Source organism: Anas acuta, chromosome 6 (assembly GCF_963932015.1).
Source record: "Anas acuta chromosome 6, bAnaAcu1.1, whole genome shotgun sequence".
Taxonomy (NCBI): Eukaryota; Metazoa; Chordata; class Aves; order Anseriformes; family Anatidae; genus Anas; species Anas acuta.
The window spans coordinates 16,782,214-16,804,083 of NC_088984.1; the positions used below are offsets into that span (position 1 = coordinate 16,782,214).

The 21,870-nt window shown below is 44.5% G+C and overlaps 1 protein-coding gene across 4 annotated transcripts in view; it reads left to right on the forward strand.

Moving 5' to 3' along the window:
* LOC137859031 (unconventional myosin-X-like) overlaps positions 1–21,870 on the forward strand; it is an 84,729-nt gene that overhangs the window by 39,356 nt on the left and 23,503 nt on the right. For all 4 annotated transcript variants that reach the window (XM_068687653.1, XM_068687654.1, XM_068687655.1 and 1 more), the window contains 9 exons: positions 276–358; positions 1,884–1,992; positions 3,002–3,082; positions 4,095–4,219; positions 4,984–5,098; positions 10,335–10,441; positions 14,751–15,056; positions 19,105–19,144; positions 20,694–21,485. In XM_068687653.1, coding sequence (XP_068543754.1) covers positions 276–358; positions 1,884–1,992; positions 3,002–3,082; positions 4,095–4,219; positions 4,984–5,098; positions 10,335–10,441; positions 14,751–15,056; positions 19,105–19,144; positions 20,694–21,485 — 1,758 coding nt within the window. The remainder of the gene's footprint in view (positions 1–275; positions 359–1,883; positions 1,993–3,001; positions 3,083–4,094; positions 4,220–4,983; positions 5,099–10,334; positions 10,442–14,750; positions 15,057–19,104; positions 19,145–20,693; positions 21,486–21,870) is intronic.

The window sequence follows — 21,870 nt, forward strand, 5'->3', positions numbered from 1 at the left end:
TTTCCCCACACTGTGACTGCAGGCATATTTCTGCAGCTCTTCCACTTAGCTCCTGGCTTTGAGTACTTTGGTTTTTTAATTGATGGCTAAAAGCCACTTTTTCTTGTTAATAACTGCTGAGCGCTGGAACTCTTTGACCCCCAAAATTAGGATCCTGGCACATGCCCGCAGTGTTACTGTGAAGCACTGCTGGAGGTTTTGTATATTGGCATGTTAATGTAGAAGTGCTTAATGATTTGTACTGCTCTGTTCCAGCGGCTCTGTCTGTGTTGCAGGTGCTCTATGATGTGAGAGGTTTTCTGGAGAAAAACAGAGACACATTTCGAGATGACATTTTAAACATGCTGAAAGACAGCAGGTGTGTATGTCTCCCTTATGCTTGTGAAGAGGCCACGACTGCTGGGCTGGACTAAGGCACATTCATGTAATAACCAGGCCAAGGGAAACAGTTGTTTTGTCTGAACATCAGGCATCGTTCTTCACTATTCTTCTCCTTGTGCTTAAGTGTCCTGACAAAAGAAAGGAGAGCTGGAGAAGACAGATGAGGCACAGATGAATGATTTATCACTACTTTTGTCCCAGTTTTTAAAAGAGCAATGAAAATATGACAAATTCTCACAGGCAATGCTGGTTGTCTCCCTCTTTTCTTCTCCCTTTCCTCTTTTTCCTTCTGTCTCCCTGTCCCAGCAATGGCACATTTGCACCTGAACGAGTCAGGGCTCTTTGCTATATTGCCAAACGCTTGCCTTTGCACAGACTGCTTGGTTTCCGTCCTGCTTGTTAGTGGAGAGCTTCCATGGTGTGCTTCATCCTTATCCTGATCCCAACTGAGCCATCACTGTGGTACCAGCTGCGGTCCTAGTATTATACCCCAGTGCCCCTGCAATGTGACCTAGAGAAATGAGCTGACTTACACCTTGATCAAGGTCTACAAGGCAGAGGTGGCACGTATTAAAAAGGGAGAGTTGTTAAATGACATGGTGGGTTCCAGAAGTTTTTGTGTTGCAGCTCCACCACATGCTTTATACCACAGTTCATATATTTACTGCCTTTGGGCTCCAGCCTGATGGGGCTGTTACAGAATTGCATTTGCCCAGAAGGCAGCTGAAGAGTTTGCGCTTGACACAACCTGAGCACTGAGAGGACGAGCTGCTCTTAGCTGCCTTACTCAGACAGTGGCATCTGGGTAATATTTTACACAGGGCTTGAAGCCAGAATTGTGGTTGTCATTGTCCAGCATTACCAGAAGGGCTCAGGCTATTTCAACAAGCCAGAAAAGGAAATTCTGCTACAAATAGTCATAACAATAAATCGTTATGTAGATTTCGTAAGAACCAGCACCACTGTCTAAGGAGAGACAAAATGGCGTAGAAGATCCCTCAGAGATGGCCTACACTGTGGGTAGCTCCAGAAGTCCTCTGGCCACAGAAGGACTGTGCTTGCAAGTGCAGGGGCAGGGTTTGGGCACCACGGCTGATAAGCTACAAGAGCTAGCTCTGGACGAGGGTTACAGCATGCAGTCTAGCTGGAATGCCTTCAAGGCAGTTTTGCTTGGGGGCATATATCTAGAGGGAGGTGTGCTGGCCAGTGCAGAATGGAAATCTTTCTTTGTGTAATATCCTATTCTACAGCCTGAGATGGGTCTCTGGCTTTGCAGCCAAGCGTGGCACACAAGGCAGCTCATGTGGTCTGAGGAGACAGATGGAAAGTATTAATTTCCTCACTGAATCACCCAGCTGAACGGCTTCCTGCAGACACTCTGGCAGCAGGAGTAAAAATTAGGTGTTTCACACTGCAATGGGGGCAATATCTAAGAATGAAAGCCATCTTCTCATGGGTGGTCGGTGTCTTGCATCTTCTTTAATTCTTTTATTTACCCTTAGGCTGGACTTCATCTATGACCTTTTTGAAAGAGTCTGCAGCCGTAGCAGTGAAGAGACACTGAAGATGGGCACCCAGAGGCGCAGACCGACTGTCAGTTCCCAGTTCAGGGTAGGATGTTTTCCAAGAGAGCAGCAGGCTGCTGGGGAAGAGCAGATGGGTAAAGCAAAGCCTGTGGCCAAGAGGAGTCATTCATCCTCATTTTGTGTCCAGCACTGGAAATGTGCAGGAATGTGGTACAGCTAAAAAAAGACAGTGCCACTGCCTGAAGGATTTCTCTGTATGGTGTAAGATGTGAGATGTTAAGATTGGGCATAGTAGCAAGAGGAAAAGAATATAAATAATATTTTGATAAGTATCTGAAGCTTTTGATGTTCTTTGATCATTTATGTTGGTCTGGTGTTTCAGTTAGGCATATGTGTCCTATTTAGGCCACATCTTTTACAAGCATAGTGGCAATTACAATAAAACCTTGTGGGGGATTTCATAACCCCAGGATCATACCTGCATGTATGAATTTCCTCCATTAAGATTGTCTGCAAACTTATGTTAATGTCACAGTTTTAGAGTCCTATATTAAAAGTTTGAAAGACATGTAAAAATCATTCAAATTGGCTATAAAGCTTAGAGAGCAGGGATGGCTATGTATATAGTGTTGCAGTAAACTAACTGTGGGTATGTTTCAGACAGGAAGAAATCTCCTGGGTTGCTGAAAGCAGGCTCACTGTGTTGCAGCATTAAGACCTATAGTATAATAATAGGTTATAATGCAATATGTGAGTTATAAAACCCATAAGAAAAAGAAATCTCATGAATGAATCTATCTGCATTTTTAAAACAAGTTAAATAGTTGGAAAGAATCATGATCAAATACTCCTTGTTCCAGCTCTGAAAAACATTTTTCAGACAGAGATAGGATTTATTGTTTTATTACTTTTATTTTAGAACAGCTTTACTCTTTTACTTGATGAAAATAGTGTAAAAAAACAGGTTTTTGTAGGCAGAGTCAATGGAACACATCAGGAGCGTGAGGGCTGCATGAAGACTGTATTGCATCAAAAGTAGCACCTTTCTCTCCTATAGTGACTCAGCCCTTGGGTTTTGTCTTACTGCCTTTTAGGATTCTCTTCATTCACTGATGGCAACGCTGAGCACTTCCAACCCATTCTTCATCCGCTGCATCAAACCAAATACAGAAAAGGCAAGTCTTTCTTCCAGCAAAATGTGTACATGCAGTACAGGTGCCCATGAGTGCTTGCACAAATGCCTGCCTGACAGGTGCCTCTGTGCAGATCCAAAACCAGGAATACAAGCAGTTTGCCCTCCTCATCTGTTTTTCGTTCTAGTTGTTTTATTGTTTAGGAAAAATATGCTCTTCTGTTAGTAACCAGATTTAAAAAAAAGGCAAAAAAGCTGAATATGATATAGCCTTTCCCACCTCCTTCTGTGCTTACAAAACCTAGAAGATGAACCAGGCTTGTGTTGAAACCAAAGCTGTGGTAGAAGAAGCAATCACTCCTGCTTGTGTTGCCTGCACACGATTTGCTCTGGAATGCAGGGTTTGTGCAGTAGGAAGTGTCTCCTGCAGCTCCCTGGCTCTGAGGCAGAGGAGATGGATGCTTCATGAGCAAGTCAGAGTGCGTAGAGACAGGCTGGCTCCTGCTTGTGCTGTGAACCGTGGCAGGAGGATATGCTGCTGACTAGACTGGGTGGAGAGACCTAAGCGGATCATTTTTGTGTGTTTTGAAACTGTATGCTATGGCAGAGAAAAGCCTGCTGGGGCTTTGTGCCAGAAAAAAACATATCTGTAGTTTGTCTTCATTTTTGGCAGTAGAAGGCTGATAGGGTCTTCTACATGACTGCAAAGATAACTGAGTCAGGGTTCTGCATTTTGTATGTGTTAATATCATTGCTCTACTGCCATGATCTGACAATAACAGCACTCTGCAGACTGCTTTTTTCTGGGATCTGCCTGACTCCCTTTTGTCATCCCTTTTATTGTACCATGGAGAGTCATGAGGTTGCTTTCCCCTTGAGCCAAACTTTTCCCTCTTCACTTGTCACACCCAAGGGTTGGCTTCCTACAGAGAAATGGACATACAACCTGTGTTTGCCTGTGCTCAGAGAAACCATTCAAGTCAGCAAAGAACTAATACCAAGATGAACACTTTGGCTCTCTTCTGATGTGTTTTTGAATCTGGCTCATAATGCAGGCACCCAACCTCTTCAATCCAGATGTGGTTCTGAACCAGCTGCGGTACTCAGGGATGCTGGAGACAGTCAAGGTCCGGAGAGCAGGTTTCCCTATACGGCGCCTTTTCCAGGACTTCCTCAGCAGGTAATTGCTAGTATTGTACCAAAAGCTGTAATGGTGCCAAGGTATACGATTTTATATGTTTGTTCCCTCTATAACTGCCGTTACTGATATGGATCATTTATGTGATGTTTTTCTAACCATGTCCTTATTGACCATATCACAGACTGACTTGGATGTTCTTTTGGAGACTGCTTGCCTTTAGGGTAAAAGTAAGAATGGAAAAAATAGCCAGACAGCCCACACTGTTTGTAGTTTTGCCATAGATTTGCTTGTGTGATGCTGTGAAATCCAGATGGTCATAGCATGTAAAAGGACAGTATCATGCCCTTTAATCTGGAAGGCTGAAGCAAATGTTAATGGGCAATATAATTGATGATTAATATTGGAAAGAGTAATTATTTCTGTTAATTATCTGCACCAAAAGGATTTCTTGAAGTTTAAGGTTAGAAGAAAGTATCTTGGAGCATTACATTCCACCCCTATTCTGAACAAAGTAAATTGTGAATGATGAAAGCATATGTTTCAGAAAGACAGTTTTCTTTATTGAAAAATGAAGTTGAGTTTATCTTTTATTACTGGGATTGCAACGATAATAGCCAATGTGATAACAGATAAAAGTTGGGGAATGGAGGTTCCCAAATTGTGAAGAAGGGAGGTCACAGCTGGGATTTCTCTCCCAGAGAGAGAAGAACCAATGAGAAAAAGATTACTGAGCCTGTGTGATGTGGTGGAGGTGTGTGGGCTACTGTCACGCATAATCTCATGATATTCTGTTTGATTCTTAGGTACAAGATGCTTGTGAAGGTACCAAGTTCCTCAGACGACAGCAAGGCTGTATGTGCAGGCTTTCTTCAGATCTATGACAGCAGCAAGAAAGAATGGCAGTTGGGTAAAACCAAGGTACTTCATCAGTGTGACTTTGTATGAGAAATACCAGGGTATGGCTTTGTACCAGCTGCAAGGGGATGCAGTTGTATCTGGTGAGACTTGGATCAGTAGAAGGGACGGAGTAGTGATGACCCCGTTAGACACATAGGCATTGGTCTGTGCCACTGACCTGTAACATCTCAAATGTTTCCCATGTTATGTGTCTAGAGATGTAGAAGGCTTTCTGGTTTTGTCTAAACTCTCTCTCACTGATCCAACCAGATCGATTTGGTTGTGTTTGATCCAATTTAAGGATCCCAGGCAAGATGTCATTGTATGCAACTGCAAAGTGTGCTTTTAATTAACTCTTGCCTCTTTTGCCTGATATTTTGCTCTGCTTGGCTACGTGAAGTTCTTGCAGGAGGCAGTGAGCTGCTGCCTGGTTTATATCTAAGCTAGGAAGAGGTAGCCAGACCACCAAATGTGTGGTCTAGCTTAGCTGATGGTTGTGCAGTTAGCACAGATACTAGCATACGTTCTCTGGGAAAAGGTATCCAAATGCTTCTTCCTACTTGCATAACTCAGATTTTCCTTCTGTTTTCATGAATGCCTAACACTTCTCTCTTGCCTGGTGCAGCCTGCAAGTTGTTATTTTTTTTCTCCAGACATCTAGCTGGAAATATACCGTTATCTTTCATGTGATAGGGAGAGAGCTGATTCAGTCTGTGTTTTTTTTTCAAGCTTTGAGACAGCTTCATAAAGAAAGGGGTGTGAGCTTTGTGAGGTACATTGCTCTAGAAATCTAGGAGTAGGGAATTGTATCTATCACAACTTTACACATACTCCAATAAATTCTTTGAAGAATATGCCAAGATAGATGGTGTCCAGTGCAGACAGCATTTCTAAGCAATGGGTATGCTGTCCATATCCAAAGCAAGTGGTGGTCTGGTTTCTAAGGCCTTCTTTTGTATGACTGCACTGATGTTCAAGAGAGAAGGTTTTATCAAGTAGCAGTATTTCCAGCCTGTGATTCAAGTGTTCTCCATCTTTGATCTGTGAATCTGTTCTCTCCACACTGATCCCTGCAAACCAGGAACCATTTCTGTCATTCCTGTCCCTAGATAACCCACATTGCTTGGGTGCCTGCCAGTCTCACAGAATTTTAGGGTTAAGGCCTGTGTGGCATGTGTGTGTGTTGCAGAGCTCTAGAAGAGGGGTGGTCAGAGCTAGTAAACTGGGAAATGGAAGTTTTTTTGTCAAGAGATGGAATGTATATTGCTGGGCTACGGCAAGGGCAGCAGGGAAATGCATGTGAGGACCGATGTTTAGAGCATAAAGGGTTGTAAGTGTAGCTGGAGTCCATGGATGGTGACAACCAGGAAATCCAGGCTGCTTTGAGCCCCTGGCAGCAACAGGGTCTCTTTTCTCCTCAGTTCCCATTGTGCATTTTGAACATCTGAGTCCATCTGACTCTTTCCATTCATGCATTGAGCTGCACAGATAAATTCTTTTGGAAAAGCAATAGAGGTGGTAAATTATGGCAAAAAATGTGATTGTGTTTTGCCAAAACAGTGAACATACTATAACGTAATTTTTTGAATGATTCTCTCCTATAAACTAAAAATTGTCTGTATGGGGCATGTTAGTGAACAGCAGTCTCTCTGCTGGTGCTCTGGTTGCTGTTGTGTCTGAATGCTGTGGGAAGAAAGGAATGATTAAGAATGGCAGTCTTTGCATCTCTTTGTTTCTTTATGGCTGAGAAGGAAAACTGAAAGGAGTCTGGAAGCAGTTGAGCTATCTCATTTGGTTGTTGAAGTTCCTTTATATGTGGCATGATTTGGATTAGAGCTGCGTATCCTGGTAGAGGGCAGCAGTTTTATTTATTCTAATGTATACATCACTCCAAGGCTGTCCTGGCCTATTCCACCCTTGCTGCCACCTCTCAGCATCCTGACAGTCTGGGCAGCCCACGGTTGCTCAAGGTGCTGTTGCCATTGCCCTGCCATTTCATTCTTCAGGTGAGTTGCTTGATGTGCTTTGTGAAGCACTTGATGAAGAAAAGAGACCTGATTTTTCCAGAGGCTTTCAGGTAAGGGTGAAGTGAAGCTACCAGCTAAGGGGCACATAGTGTAGGTTATTACCCTGGAGAGGAAGTTCCTGCATGTCCTTGCTACCACTTTTGCTGCTACAGGTGCAGCTCTGGTACCAGCTGGCCATTCCCAGCACCAGGTAAGAACCAGCCTGGGAGTACAGAGTCAGGAACAGCTACTGCAGAAAGATGTGATGGGCCAATGGGGATGTAACCTAGGAAGAAGTACAAGGGGTGGGTGAAGAGCAAGGCTTATAGAAGGGGGAATACTTCCTGCAAAATGAATGGAAGGATAATTATATCCCTAGCAATTGTTTGTAGGAGGAAGGAAAAGACTCTGTGAATTAGTACTGGGGATTGTGAAGCTTGGGAAAGGAAATGGGGGAGGAAGGGCAGGATGATCTTTGTGTTTTTCATTAAGAATAGAGCAGCTGCTGTGCTGGCAATTGTCAAATTAGTGTTTATGAAAAGTATTAATGTATAGAAGGCAGGTTTTATCCGGTGGCATGGCAGAGGTGAGGGCTTGCATGCAGACAGGCAGTGTGACGACGGCTTGTACCAAGATACCCTCATCTTCACCGGGGATGTGCTGGGATGGAGGACATCAACTCCTTCCACATCAGCAGCTTCTGTGTCCCTTTCCTCTGTGCACTTGGACCTTCTGCCGTATTTGCCTATACCCTCAACACAAATTTCCTAAGGCTGTTTGATGCAGTAATCCTTGCTGTTTGAATGCATTCATTTTCACATTTCAACCTGCTGTTTTGCAGGGCCTGCTTGAAGGAGGAGGATTTTGTAGACTAATTGGCACCCAGGTCACAGTGACCCACTTCCTGCTTTCCCAGTGTTTTCCCCTAAGAATCATATGATCCCATTTATGTACACATGGGTGCACGCGTGGCTACATTTGTGCCTGCTGATCTACACCCAACCTCAACGTATGTTTGCTGTTGCACTGACAGTGCATGCAGGCGTTGAGGTTGTGTGAGGAGCACTGGTGCTGCACTGTTAAACTTAGCCAGTGTATAATATGAGCAGATATGATAGAAATAGCCTGTAGGTTTTGTCTAATCATTCCCTCCTCAGATGAAAGTGATCTCATGTTTTCAGAAAGTAACCATGAATTGTGACATAGAAATAGCGACATTCACAGTTATTTCCACAAAGCATAAAAATATTTTTGGATTCAAATTAATTTCATTTTTCCTTGCTATCTACAAGGAGGCTAAAAAAACACCCTCAGGATGCCATTAGCTTATAGACAGCTATTGTATTTATGTTGTATGCTATTTGAGATTAACATCTCAATCTATAAGCATATACAGAAAACCCATGGTTAGGGTAAGGTCTTGAACTCTGCATACTTCAAAGTTGTTTTTCCCCCCTCCTTACTGGCACAATAAAGTCTATGTTTGCTAGCAAAATACTGCTAGACTGAGTATTTTTGCAATTTGATGAAGATAATGGACTGAGACAATGTTTTGCTAGCTGCCTTCTTGAAATGGGTGACTGCTGCTTGGTTCTGGAATGTAATGGAAAGAGCAATCCCTGCCTCAAAGAAGCCTTTAAAAGATTGTTGAGTTGACAGAGGGAGTGGATGTACAACTTGCAGGGAAGGATGCCAACTTCATGGTTGGCAGTACCTTGATAATGAACTTTCTTTTAAGGCTACCCACAGTTACGTAGTCATTACAAAACAGCTTGTTTCTGTGGGCCATCTTAACAGAAATGGCTCCCCAGGAAAAATTGGAGTGCAGGGAAGTCAGTGGCAAGGGGTGCTAATGCAGGGAGAGATTTCGGTACGTGGTGGTCATGGTTGGGGCTAAAAAGTGATGAGGCCAAAAGCAGTGATGGAGAGGAAAGTGCTCAGAGATATAAGAGGAGGTAAGTGGGGAAAGGGAGATTTAATGCAGAACACTGGACTAAATATTCAAACCTCTGGACATCTCTGGCCCCTCAGCATAGCCATGCAGAACCAATAAATCCGTAAGGAGTTTCCACCCAGTAATGCAGTCTTGCAGAGTGACAAGTGTCAGCCTGCAGCCCGTGTTTGTGACAGAGCTTTGGTAAGTGGGGCAGCACTCCTCAGTGGAGCCTGTTCTGCTGCTGGCCTTGGCAGTGGCTTAGCCAGCAGCAGGCAGCCGGGCACACAGGCAGGGACACACGGCAGGAGCTGCTGTGCCTGCAGCCTGCATGGACACACCGTGGCCAACTTTAATCTAGGCTAACGCTGCTAACAGCACACCCACCGTGCAGGCTGCAGACCTTCTCAAAAGGCAAAGCATGTATTTCAGCAGCTCGTGCTGAGTTCCGTGCTAACATAACGCGAGCCGGCTGATTTAAATTAGCTCGGATATGTCAGCACAATTCCTGTAAACATGCCCTTATCTTGCTTGTATCTCGGTCCTTTTGTCTCCGAGATAGCACTGCCATCCCTCACGCAAGCATTTAGCGCTGAGCAGAGGTTTGAAATACAGGCAGTGGGAGATGCTGGAGAATTAAAACACTGGACACTGAAGTGCAACCTTCAGTACTTGGAGACCTCTCCCGTGGGGGCTCCGTTCCCTCTAATGCATGCTGTACGCTGAAATTCAGCAAGGACAATCTCCACTTTCTGGAGACTTTCTGGAGGTCGGTGGAGGGCTTCAGCTTGCACCCAGAGCCGGGGGGAGTGGGGTACCTTCAACATTGCCCCTCGACAGGGCTTTTAGCTTTCCTGCTGTCCTGCACTGCTGGGACTGCTGCTAAGATTGCTCCCTGGTGCCTGGGAAGCTCAGCGTTTTTCCTCTCCTCGACACGTGGAGGAGTTTCTTTGCAAAGAACTTGAGCGGGGCAGCAGGTACCCGTGCCTGCTGCGGGGCGGTACCAGGGCGCGCAGGGAAGGAGTTAACACCAGGCACAGGCTCTCCTCCTCCTCCTCCTCTCTCCCTCCTTCCTCTGCTCCCTCCCTCGCTCTCTTTTAAGTCTTGACCACGGAGGGAGGGCGGGAGGGAGGCGGGGGCCAGGGCTGGGTGCTGGGTGCGGGGCTCGCACCGCTCAACTTTCCCCGCAGCAGCCGGGGCGCAGCAGCGGCTGCGGGCAGCGGAGAGGAGCGCAGCCGGGGATGCAACCTCCCGGCTCTCCCGGGACTGACTTCTTTCCTCTCTTTGTGTTTATCGAAACTCCTCCCCGCGGCGTCAGGTTTTCCTGAAGGAAGCTCTCGAGCAGAAGCTGGAGAAGGATCGGGAAGAGGAGTTGAGGAAAGCTGCTGTAGTCATCCGGGCCCACGTCTTGGGCTACATGGCAAGGTCAGTGCTGGGGGCTGCCCCACCGTCCCTCTGCTTGCCCGCCTGGGTCGCCCCGAGCCCCCCTCCAGCCCCCTCTCATCGCTCCCTTCTCTCTGCCTTCAGCTGCCCTCCCTGCCCGCACCGCTTCTGCAGAGACCCCTGTGCCTTCGCCAGCTCTTCTTGAAGCCTTGCACCCTCCCTCCCTGCTGCTGCTGATGCTTTGGGGACTTCTGCATTCACTGCTCGGCTCCAGTGCCACCTTTCCCTTGCCTTCAGGGCTCTCCTGGCTGGGCCCCACCTACGCTTTGGGTCCCCTCTTTTTCCTTATGCCTGTCAGCTCTGGTTTCTGCTCCTGCAAGTCGCTTGCTCTCTCTCACAGCTCTGCCTTTGCTCGAAGTCTTTCCTAGCCCTGCCTGCCCGCCTCGTGATCTCCCTCTCCTTTTAATTAACTCTTCAGAATTGGTTTTTGGCCAGCTTTGCACCAGTAATCTCGTCTCGCCGCTCCCTTTTGCACCTGACTGGGGAGGGCTGGGAGAACCAACTGCAGACAAAGCACCCCTCCTCTGCCCCTCCAGTCGGGGCAACAGCTGACTCCTTAATGGCTGTGGCATGCACACTTAATCCCAGTAAGATGCTCTTTCCTGGCTGGTCTCTGCTCCAGACACCTGTCAGTCAGGGGTGCGAGGAGGTGAAATCCTGGCCAGTTCAGCTCTCCCACCAAGCACTCTTATTAGAGTCCCGGTTACACCAGGTAGCTCACTTTTTTTTTTTTTCTTCTTTTTTTTTTTTTGTTCACTGGGAAATGCTTGCAGGGGTTGTGCCCTGCCTTGCCAATGTGGAATATCAGCAAAACACATGCTTGGTCTCAGGGGCTTCTACTCATTTATTTATTTCCCCTTAGGAAGACAAATGAGCTAGCTCTGTTGTTTGTACATGAGATTGCAAGTTCTTTGTGTCAGGGCCTCTGCTCTATATTACTTTGCGTCTAGCATTTGGAGAGAGGGGTAGGGATTAGCACAGAAAAATTGATTTTTCTGGGAAACATCACTGCAAGCAAACTGGATTATTGCTTTGCTGAGTTCCTGGGAAGGTAGCTGCTGCCCAGCCGGGCTGTGACGGAGGCAGAGGTGCAGCAGTGCTCCTCTTGGCTAGAGATCTTATGGTCCTCCAGCCTGTACAGATCTGGATTCCTTGTCCCACACATTGCTCTTCCACGTCTCCTCTCTAGAACAAGCTGTGCTTGTGCAGCCTGAGTGGAAATCCTCACAAGCAGCTGGATGCGACTGGGCTTTGCAGGGGAGGATAGCAGGGAGTGAAGAAAGAGCTAGGGAGGGAGACTGGAAAACATCCCTGTAAAGAATTTCCAGTTGCATTGCACCTGTATTGGAGAAGGTCCAGCAAGAGGGAGCTCATCTGGGCCAGTGATGGATGGTCTGTGCAGAGCTGGACACAGGGCAAAAGTTACCAGCATCCCCTGCCTTGGGCTTGGTACCATTTCTTTTACTTTTGCAAGGACAAGTGTGTTTAAATTTGCTAAATCTCATGTCAAGTGGTTGGCAAAGAAGGGTATATATGCCACAGGAAGTATTTTACTAGTTTCCCCCCCTTTGTAAACTTTTTCTGTGATCCTGGAGGACCAGTCCTGAGGGGCATAAGGCTTGCTTTGCTCTCATTCCCCGTAGCCATCTCTGAATGGTCACTAAAAAAGTAAGAAGAGAGAAACAAGCCCATGCGAATGACCTCATTTTTGTTGTAGCTCTGAGCTGCAGGTAACAGCCTCACCAGCTAAGCACACACAACCGTTCCCAAGCTTGCAGGATCCGTGAGGAATAGCAGGTATAAATTTGGCTGTGCCCCTGGATCCTTCGGGACCTTATTGCTCGGGGGAAGAAGACGGTAGGAAATGACTCCATATTCGTTGTGGTCTCTAGCCCTTGGAGGCATAACTGCTAACTGCAGCTCAACAGAATAATTAACTAAATTCCAAATGCAGCACTGCAGCCACCGTGCTTGCCCTTGTGATGCATGGTCAGGATGTCTCCAGCTCCCCAGCACGGGCTGGAGATTGAACTTCTGTGGGCAGTGCAAGAGAGTAAGTGGAGGGCTGAACAAGGGGAATAAAATCCATGGCTTGCGTGCAGCAGCTCCAGCTGAAGGGCGTCTGCGAGCTTTGCTGTGGTCATGAGGAATGAGGGGGCACTTCAGCCTGGCAGATAAGCAGGCCGAGCTGGCCTGTAGCTGGGCAGGGCTTGGCACACGTTGCACTGGACAGAGTTTCTGGCAGATGCATTTTGTAGAAGTCAGTGTGCCCTTTTTGATGCACTTGTATCTGCCTTGGCAGAGAGGGCCTGTGCAGCTGTTCACACCCCATGTGCAGGGCACAGGGAGGACAGAGGGAGCAGGGGTGAGAGGACTGCAGCCAAGGAGCAGTTCTTGTTAAAACCTCCCAATTCTTATCATCTCTCCCCTTTCCTCTTCTTTTCTCCATGTTTCCTCCCTTTGACTTAATACTTATGGAAAAAAATGTATGACTTCTGTTTACTATTGCTATTAGCATCTGTCTCCTGATTTTCTTGACTAGGCTGATATATCTGATGTGCAGGGAGGTGGCAAGCTGTCGGCATGGGTCCCTGTTGCCATCTGAAGAGGGTGGGATTGCTAGGAAGGGGATTTTGGGGTGCACCTTTCCCTCAGGGGGCTGCAGAAGGTCTGTGGGAAGGATATGTGAGAATACTCTGTAATCTCCAGCATGCTTTCTACGACTACTAAGACCATAAAGGACTACTGCAGCCTGCTGTCCCGAGCCCCTGTGTAGCACAGGCCCATCTTTGCAAAATTCCACTTTGAAGTAAAGAAGATTTTGATTCAAATAGTACCAATGCCCATTTCCTTGCAGCAAGATATTAAGGTATCTGAATATCCTCAATTGTTTAAAAAAATGGAGGCTTATTTCCAGCCTGAATAGACTTCAGTTTCACGTCAATTAAATCATGTTATGTCCCCTGCCAGATAAATAGAAACACCACCCAAAAATGGCTCTCATGTGAGTACTTTGCTGGGATTAAGCCATTCCTTAGCCTTCTGTTTCCTAAAGTAATGAAACGAGTGCCTTAAATCTCACTTTCAGCGAGCTGGGATTTCTGGTTTCAGTCCTGCTTTGTCAGAAATCACTGGAGAGTCCAACATAGTTCTTGAAATGGAAGTGCTAGCACTGAACACAGGATAGAAGTAACAGCACAGTCTCCTTCAGCACAATATTTCTGCTTGCACGTGTAACAGTCCCAGGCTCATTTTTCTATAGCATTTTGTTGGGAATTTGCATTCAGCTGATGATCCCTGTGAACCATAAATCTCTCTTTGACTTAGTCCTAACATAGTCTCACATCAGGTGTGCTTGGCCTTTGGTTCCTTGATTCGAGACCTTACGTTTGGCTCTTTTGGATTGTTTAATGTTTGCTTGAATCTAGCTTACAAATTGATTCAGATTGCTGTGTAATAGTAACCCCTTTGTTATTTGCCTGGTTTGCTATCATGTACAAACTTCTACCAGTGGCTTTTTTTTCCTTTTTTTTTTTTTTCAGGTCCTTGATAAAAGCATTTAGCAATGCAGAGGCAAGAAGTGACTTTTCTAGAGTACAAAAATACTGATTGATGATTCTTTTATTTTGGGTCCTACCATTTTTTTGTTGTTGTTTTGTTTTAAAAATGCTGCCGAGTTGATTTTTATATCATTACTGTTCAAGGAAAACGCTGTGCAATTTAAGTACATACTCTATGGGAGTGCATTACTATGTTAAATTCAGTAATACTGTGTTTTCCCCTAGACAATACCAGATTAATGTGACCAGATCTTTCTGCCTCATTTTCACATTTTTTCCTGGAGTTTTTCTGTTTTTGACTACTTAAAAGATGAAGCAAACTGTGACTTTGTTCTCATATAGTAAGGCTTTTTGTATGTTTTTATATCATAAATCCACATTGAATGATTATACTAATAGCACAGTAAATGTGTGTATGTGCAGTGTGAGTAGACTTTTGGCCGGTGGGCCTTCTCTTGTTGTGAAATATCTGTTCTTCATTCTCAAAGTCTTCACAAAAGTAGGTGCCCAGGGAAACAAAACAGTGGTAGGTGTGGGACTGAGATCAAGGAGAATGCAATTCATAGGTAGTAGCAGTGGAGGAAGAGAAGTTGTCATTCCTGAGCAATATTGCTCCAGGTTCCTTTTTCTGTGGATGCGATAGCACCGGTCAGCACGCTAGGGCACAAGAAATGCAAAGCATGTGGCATGTGTTGCTTCATGTTACATTAAGTGTCTGGTTCTCTTTCTAGGAAGAAGTACCAAAAGGTGCTAGCCAGTGTTGTTATAATCCAAAAGAACTACCGAGCGTACTTCTGGAAGCAGAGCCTGCTGCGGCTGAAGGCGTCTGCAGTGGTCCTGCAGAAGCACTGGCGTGGCCAGCAGGCTCGCAGCCTCTACCGGCACCTGCGGCAGCAGGAACTCAGGCGGCAGCAGGAAGCGGAGGAGAGAAGGCGGCGAGAGGAGGAAGAACAGATCAGAAGAGAGGAAGAGGAAAGACAATGGCAAGAAGAGGAGGAGCGTAGGAGGAAGCAGGAGGAGGAAGAGGTGAAGGAAAGGTACAAGATGGTCTCTCACACTCATTGTTCCCTAACGCTAAAGCTGCTGAGGTGTAGGAGCAGGTCTGTGGCCTTGGCAGGACAGTAATGTGGGACAATAATTGCCTGTGACAGAGTCAAAGTGCCAGGGGAATTGTCAAGGTGGGCTGCACATAGCTCAGAATAGGAAAGCAGGGTGGAAAAGGAGCATCCCACTTCCTTTAGGAAAGCGTATTCCGGTGTATTTTTATCTCAGTTTAGTGATTTTCTGCTTTGAAACGTACTTTAGAAAGGCAGTTCTTCCAAAATGTGGAGGGACTAGCCCTGTGAGAAGGTACCAGAATTCCTGGGTCTTGGTGTGTCCAGCAGGCTGGGTCAGAGTGGAAGATGAGCAGTGCACCTGTGCTGCCACTGCAGCTCTTACACTCATGAGAACACACCTGTGCCCCCGTCCTGCTGCTCTGCTCCTCTCTTTAGGGACACAGATGTGTCAGGAGGAGAAAGGAAAAGCTGACTTGACAAAAAGAGGCGATCTGTGAGCAGTGCCAGCACACGCACTGAGAATCTTGCACCTCATACATTATTTACTGCTCACTCCTTGGTTACCTGCATCCTATCCAAACTGGGTGTCTCCTGATAATCTTTTGTTTTAGGCATAAAACTTCAACTATGGGATAAATATATGCATTTTAACAAATAAATCCTGTGTTATTTCAAGCATAATATAAATAATTACTTATGTTTCTTATGATGGACTTTAGTCACATACTTCTTCTGAGGTTGGATCTTGGCAAACTGAGATTTGTGACAACAATCAGAAAACTCTGTTAGGAGCATGTCAGAAGGGAAAAAGATTGCCTACAGTTTCACAGGAGACAGTAGGGTAACATATGTGCTGGGAAAAGACATGGAGTCAGTGACCCCAGTGATGAATGGTTTGGTCAAAGAATTTATTGAACATCAGTAAAGGCTCCATTTTATCAATGTGTCAATTTTCAACAGCAGCCTCATCACCAACGCAAAACTACAAGTTCAGAATGGCAGTACCTACCTTACAGGGATCAAATGCCACAGGTGCTCTCTTGGGTCTGAAGTCCTCTTATTACTACGTAGAGCTATTCCATACCTATCTTTAGATAAAAGGATTTATTTAGCTCATTATTATTATTTCTTCCCCAGCCTTCTATTTCCTTGTCACAAAGAAGTGTTTGAGCCAGCATCATTATAAAGAAATGTCAGTGTTTCTAGGAATCAGGAGAGCTCATTATTTTGCTTTCACTTTCTATTTGGTCTCAAATGACTCGATGCAGAGTGAGTACCTGAAAAAGGTACTAGGGGACCAGCTTGTCTAAATCCTGAACTTCCACTGGACCTTGAAAACAAAAATTGCAAATTGGCTCATCTACTGAGAACAAGCAAAAATAAAATAAAAAGCACACGTGCAGAGGCAAAATCATAAGGACCAGGATGCAAGCTAAAAGTTGACGTGCAGTTATTGTGCATACGTTGTTAGTAAAAGGGAGACAAGGAGCAATTTGGTCTACTCTTCAACAGGAAGAACAAATTATGATGTTGAGAAAACTGAACTATTTGATGCCATTTTTATCTTCCCAAAAGGCTTAGCTGCTGGACAGTAAACACAATTAGCACAGATCTGCAAGAATTCAGAACCTAGCAGGGAAAGAAGCAGTTGGTGAATGCTCACATAAATCAGATTACAAAGAAGTCATCCAGACTTGTTGAAATTAATATTTGGGTACTTTGAGAAGTACTGGGTGAAGCAGTTTGAATCAGTAGCTACTCTGTTTCTCCTGTTTTGTGGACAGCAATGGAGTTTCCATAAAACTGGAAAAGTCTAAACATAATGACCTCTTTTTAAAATAGGGAAGTGAAAGAAACGGAACTTTGGACCAGTCAGCTTAACCTCAATTTCAGGGAGATATTGAAACAAATAATGAAACAAACCGTTTTAAGTGCTTGATAAAGGAGGTAAGAGCCAACGTAGGTTTGTGAAGAGCAAACAGCATTAAAGTTATCTATTTCCTTCTGTGGTAGCTTATGACATATCTTGTAGATAGAGAAAAGCCACAGAGGGTAGGTATCTTGACTTCAGTAAAGGCTTTGACGTTGTGACAATACTCTTAAGACACTATAAGGAAGGTGGTTTAGATAAAAGTAGGTGAAACAAGACTAGAACTTGTTTTTTAACTGCATTGTATTATAGCATTTTAATTAGTAAACAGTAGTGGTTACTTGTTAAATAGGAGAGCACTGTTAAATGGGATTCTTCCAGGGTCTGTGCTGGCTATGGTTCTAGTGCAATGCTTTCATAATGAGTCGGATGAGGAAATACGAGTATCTTTATTAAATTTGCAGATAAAACCATCTGGTGAGGGTCTGCAAATGTATAGCTAAACAGGATTACCATTCAAATAATTTTGGCAAATTAAAGAAGTGGTCTGGAAAACATAGAATAGCATTCAGTACTGGCATATGCAGATTTACAGCTAGGAATAATCAAATGCACAGAGAGAGGAGTAGGAATGACTAGTTCAACAGCAGGAAGAAGGTCTGAAGGTTAATTTGAGTTTTAGTCACTGGTGTCATGCTGTAGTGAGAGGAGAAAGCAAATGCCATAGATAAACAAGATTGGTTCTGTAAGATATGGGGTGATTCTTCTGTTCCTCTTGGCACTGCTAAGGCTTCAGCTGGAATACTGTTCCTCGTTTTGGGTATCACATTTCAGGATGACTGTGGATCACTTGCAGATGGATGGAAAGCTGCAAGAAATATCAGAGGTTTAAAATATGTGAGGAACAGTTGAAGGAATTAGTGTGTAGATTGTAGTTGGTATTTCTGATTTCTTTTAAAACGTCTCTGCCTCTTGCACCCACAAACAATTTAAGGCAGTTTTTCAGCTCATGACTACCCTTAGAGATCTTTCAGTAAAGTTGGAGCCATCTGGATCCCACTTATGTCAGCTTTCATTTATAAATATTTTGTAGATTTATTTGTGTGATTTATTTGTGAGAGAGAGTGCAAGAGCAAGAGCTTTAAGGAATTTGTGACTTGCAGCTGCAATTTAGAATTTGGCTGGAAAAAGCCATAGGGCCTGGGAAATAAATACTCTTGCCTCCTGTCCTGCATGAGACTGAATTGTAGATTTGCAAGTTACCACTGCCAGTCTGAATTTAGCTACGCAGTGGTTGCTACGGGCAGAGTCTTCCATCCAGCCACATCTCGTCCCCACCCCATTTGCATGACCTTGGCATTTGTCTGTCTGCTACATTTGTCTGTTCAGTTGCTTGTAGTGTACTTGCTATGGAGAGCCTCGTCCTGGTGAAAGCTTCCCCTTGGAGTACAACTTTTTTGATCTGGGCGGAGATGCAGCACCGTGGGATAGTTTTTTCCTCTACTCATGTTTACTAACAAACTCTGACTCTGACGGCCTTTACTAGTAAGTTAGGTTTTTGCATACCACTGAGAAGTTAGGCAAGCTGGAGCACCCAGCTCTTCAGAATAGAAAGTCTTCAGCTTAGCCATTTAACAAATTACTAAAATCTGTTTTTGTTTTTTTTTCCTAGGTTTAATATAGTAAATGCAAAACAAAACACAAATTCAGTTCTGGCATTGCAATAATTCTGCTTTGTTTAAAAAAAAAATCCTGAAATCTGTCAATTATACATGTAAAACCTCATTTAATATCTGTAGACGTACAGTGCTTCCCACTGTGTTAAGAGGATTAAGTTTACATTTAACATGAATCTAAACGATCTGACTTTCTGTCACTATTTCCAATGCCCTTCTTCCTGTGTTACAACTAATCCAATTTCCTGATTGATCCAAAAGTTAAGTGCGTAGGGAAAATCTGTTGTATCCACAAAGGTCATGCAAACCACAGAGAAATTGATTTTTACTAAACTGTAAAAGCTTTGAAATCAGTAAATTAGACCAGGTACTTTTTTAATCTTATCCATGCAGGGGTGGTGTGTCTGTGTAATTCTAAAAGGCTTACCTAGGAAAACCAGGTCTGTCTCTGACTATCATGTCTTGTTTGTTTGTTTTTCAGAGAAAAGGAGCAGTTGAATGCTCTACTCCAGGTGACTCAGGTGAGTTTAGGAGTTATTCCTTCCATATGGTTTCTCTGAGTATCTATAAAGGGTCCTTCATTGCCCACTCTTCACATGAAGCTAATATCTATATTATGGCAACATTACTTATAAAATGGCTTTGTTCACTCAAAACCTGCAGGTGTCTGGCTTTGACAGAGGTGCCTAGAGCTAACAAGGTTGTTTGGTAGGGTTTTTGTTTGTTTGTTTTTCTTTTTTTTCCCAAGGTTCATGTACCAGCTTGCATGGTTCCTATTTGAAAGTTTCAGTGTTGAACATGCAGCATCATTTTTTATCTCTACTGCTTGGGCTTATTGCATGACCTTGTGATGTGCTACACTGTGACACAATCTGTTTTGTTGGATTGTTGCCTGTAACAGCCCAAATAAGAGTGCAGACGATAGCTACCATGGCTAAAATAACCCCCTGGTAACTGATCTAATTGTTAGTACTTGATATATCAAAGAGCAGACCACCGACCCTGAGGTGTGTGAAAACAGCTGGGTGTCATCTTACTCCTTTGGCCAGAGCATTTGTTCCCCACTTTCAGTCCAGCTCTGCTCAGGAAAGATGACAGATTAGTATATGAAAATTTATTTCTCCACAAGTCAGAGTTGAGTGGAGAACAAGCAATAGAGCAATCCTAAAGAAAATATGAGTTGTGACGTGATGGGGCCAATTCACTGCCTACATTGTCATATTCCGATTGGGCAGTATATTATATCCTTTTAGAATATATTTATTTATCTATTTATTTATTTATTCTATGTGTATCTGTTTTAAACATCCTCAGTGGAAGGGAGGATGCCTTATCTTACAGCTAAACTGCAGTGCAAGCTACCAGTATCTCCCATCTTCCAATTATTGTGTACTTGTGAGAGGTTTCCTCAGCTATTTCAGTGTGAATAGAAGAAGAAAGAGACTTCAGCACACAGCTAGCTATTATCCATCCAGTGATGCTTAAGAATGCCAAGAAATTCAGAATAGAGTTTGGGTCGTGTTGGAGAGGGCACAGCCCTGCTTCATTGCAAAAAATCCTTTCCAGAGCCAAATTGTGGTGGTCAGACCCCCAGCTCAGGAAGCAATGAAATCCCCTAATCTTTTCATGATGTATCTGGGAAATGTACAGTTCTTTAGCAGATTATGCACATACATATTCATACATAGTTGCTTTCTCCTATATACGTGTGAGATAGTTCAAAAGGAAAGGATGATTCTATCAAAATTCTGGTGTACAGAGAGCTGTAACATGAGCAGCCGACAGAGGGGCTCTTCTAAAAATTCAGTGATCCCAGTGAGCTACTTTGCACGATTTAGAAACAAGGTAGGTTGCTGGAAGAATTGAGGTACCTGAAGATCAGTTGTTCTACCTTTAGCATTTACTCTGTGGATGATTGCAGATGCCAGACAGAAAAGGAAAGGATGCTTAGGGTCATATTTTGTAGATGGGAAGTACAGAGCAAGGACAAGAGACAGGAAAAATGAAAGGTCCAAGGGAGGAACACATAGGTTAATGAAACTGCTTTAATACTATTACAAATTCTTTAAGGTTGAAGCAGTAAAGACTGAGGAAGTCGATATTCCCCTGCAAGAAGAAGAAAGACGTCAGATGGAGGAGATCTTAAGGCTGGAGAAGGAGATTGAGAAGTTGCAGCAACAGAAGGAGGATCACATGTCTATCATCTGTGAAAACACCAGGAATGAAATCAATCGGCAGCGGGAAGAAGAGATCCAGAGGCTAGAAAAGGAGGCATCTAGGGTTGCCCAGGAGTTTCTGGAGCTGCTGGATTTTGGCAATCTGGATGAAAGTGTGCAGAACTTAGAGCGCTCGCTTTCTAGTGAGGGAACGCTCAATGTTGACTGCAGCCTGGTAGCACCACTGGCTGAGGAAGAGGTGGATGAGGGGTTTCATGCTGATGATGAAGGACGGCCAACTTCCAGTTTGGTGGCTGTGACTCAACGTGACATGAGAAACAGTGATAACTACTTGGAGAAAGATGTGGACACAAGAGTTTCGCTTCTCCAAAGGGATGTGGGAGAGGTTGTCTCTGCTCCAGGACAACCTGTGGAAAGAACCACTAGCCCCAAGGAGCAGAGTGCCCTACGTGACCCAGCAGAAAGTAGTTATGGCACTGTCTCAGATACACTGAGGAGTAACAGCGGAGAGGTGGGAGAGCCGATTTACAATTCCCCCCAAGATGTGGAGTCTGACTATGACCATGAGGAGTTTGATGGCTGTGGGGACACAGGCAGTGCCTCAGCCGAGCCTCTGAATGGCGAGGAAAGTCTGAGAAACTCCCATGGCACCAGCCTGGACTCCAACCGTGGCAGCCTGGACTCGGTAAGAATCTGCCTCCATTCATTTTTCTGGACGTTAGTGTGACTTTGTTGATAATTATAACATCTTTGCCTTCTTACTGCATGCCTGCTTGCTCTATGTATAGTTACTGATACAACTCTCTCTTACATCAGTAAACAGCATGAAGAAAGGTAAGAGTGATAGGCTGAAGGCCAGCAGGCTTGTGACCGTCCAGTGTCACTGGTACACAACCTAGTACATAGGTACCTAGGCTATCCTAGATTGTTTCCATCACCAGATATTAGAGTAGCATCATCTAGGAAGACTGAAAGCAGGCAACTAACATCTTGTAGGTTTGTGTCCTACCTGAGAGAGATTTCACTGAAAGCTTGGGCTACTTCTGTGGACAATCACAAGAGAAAATGGG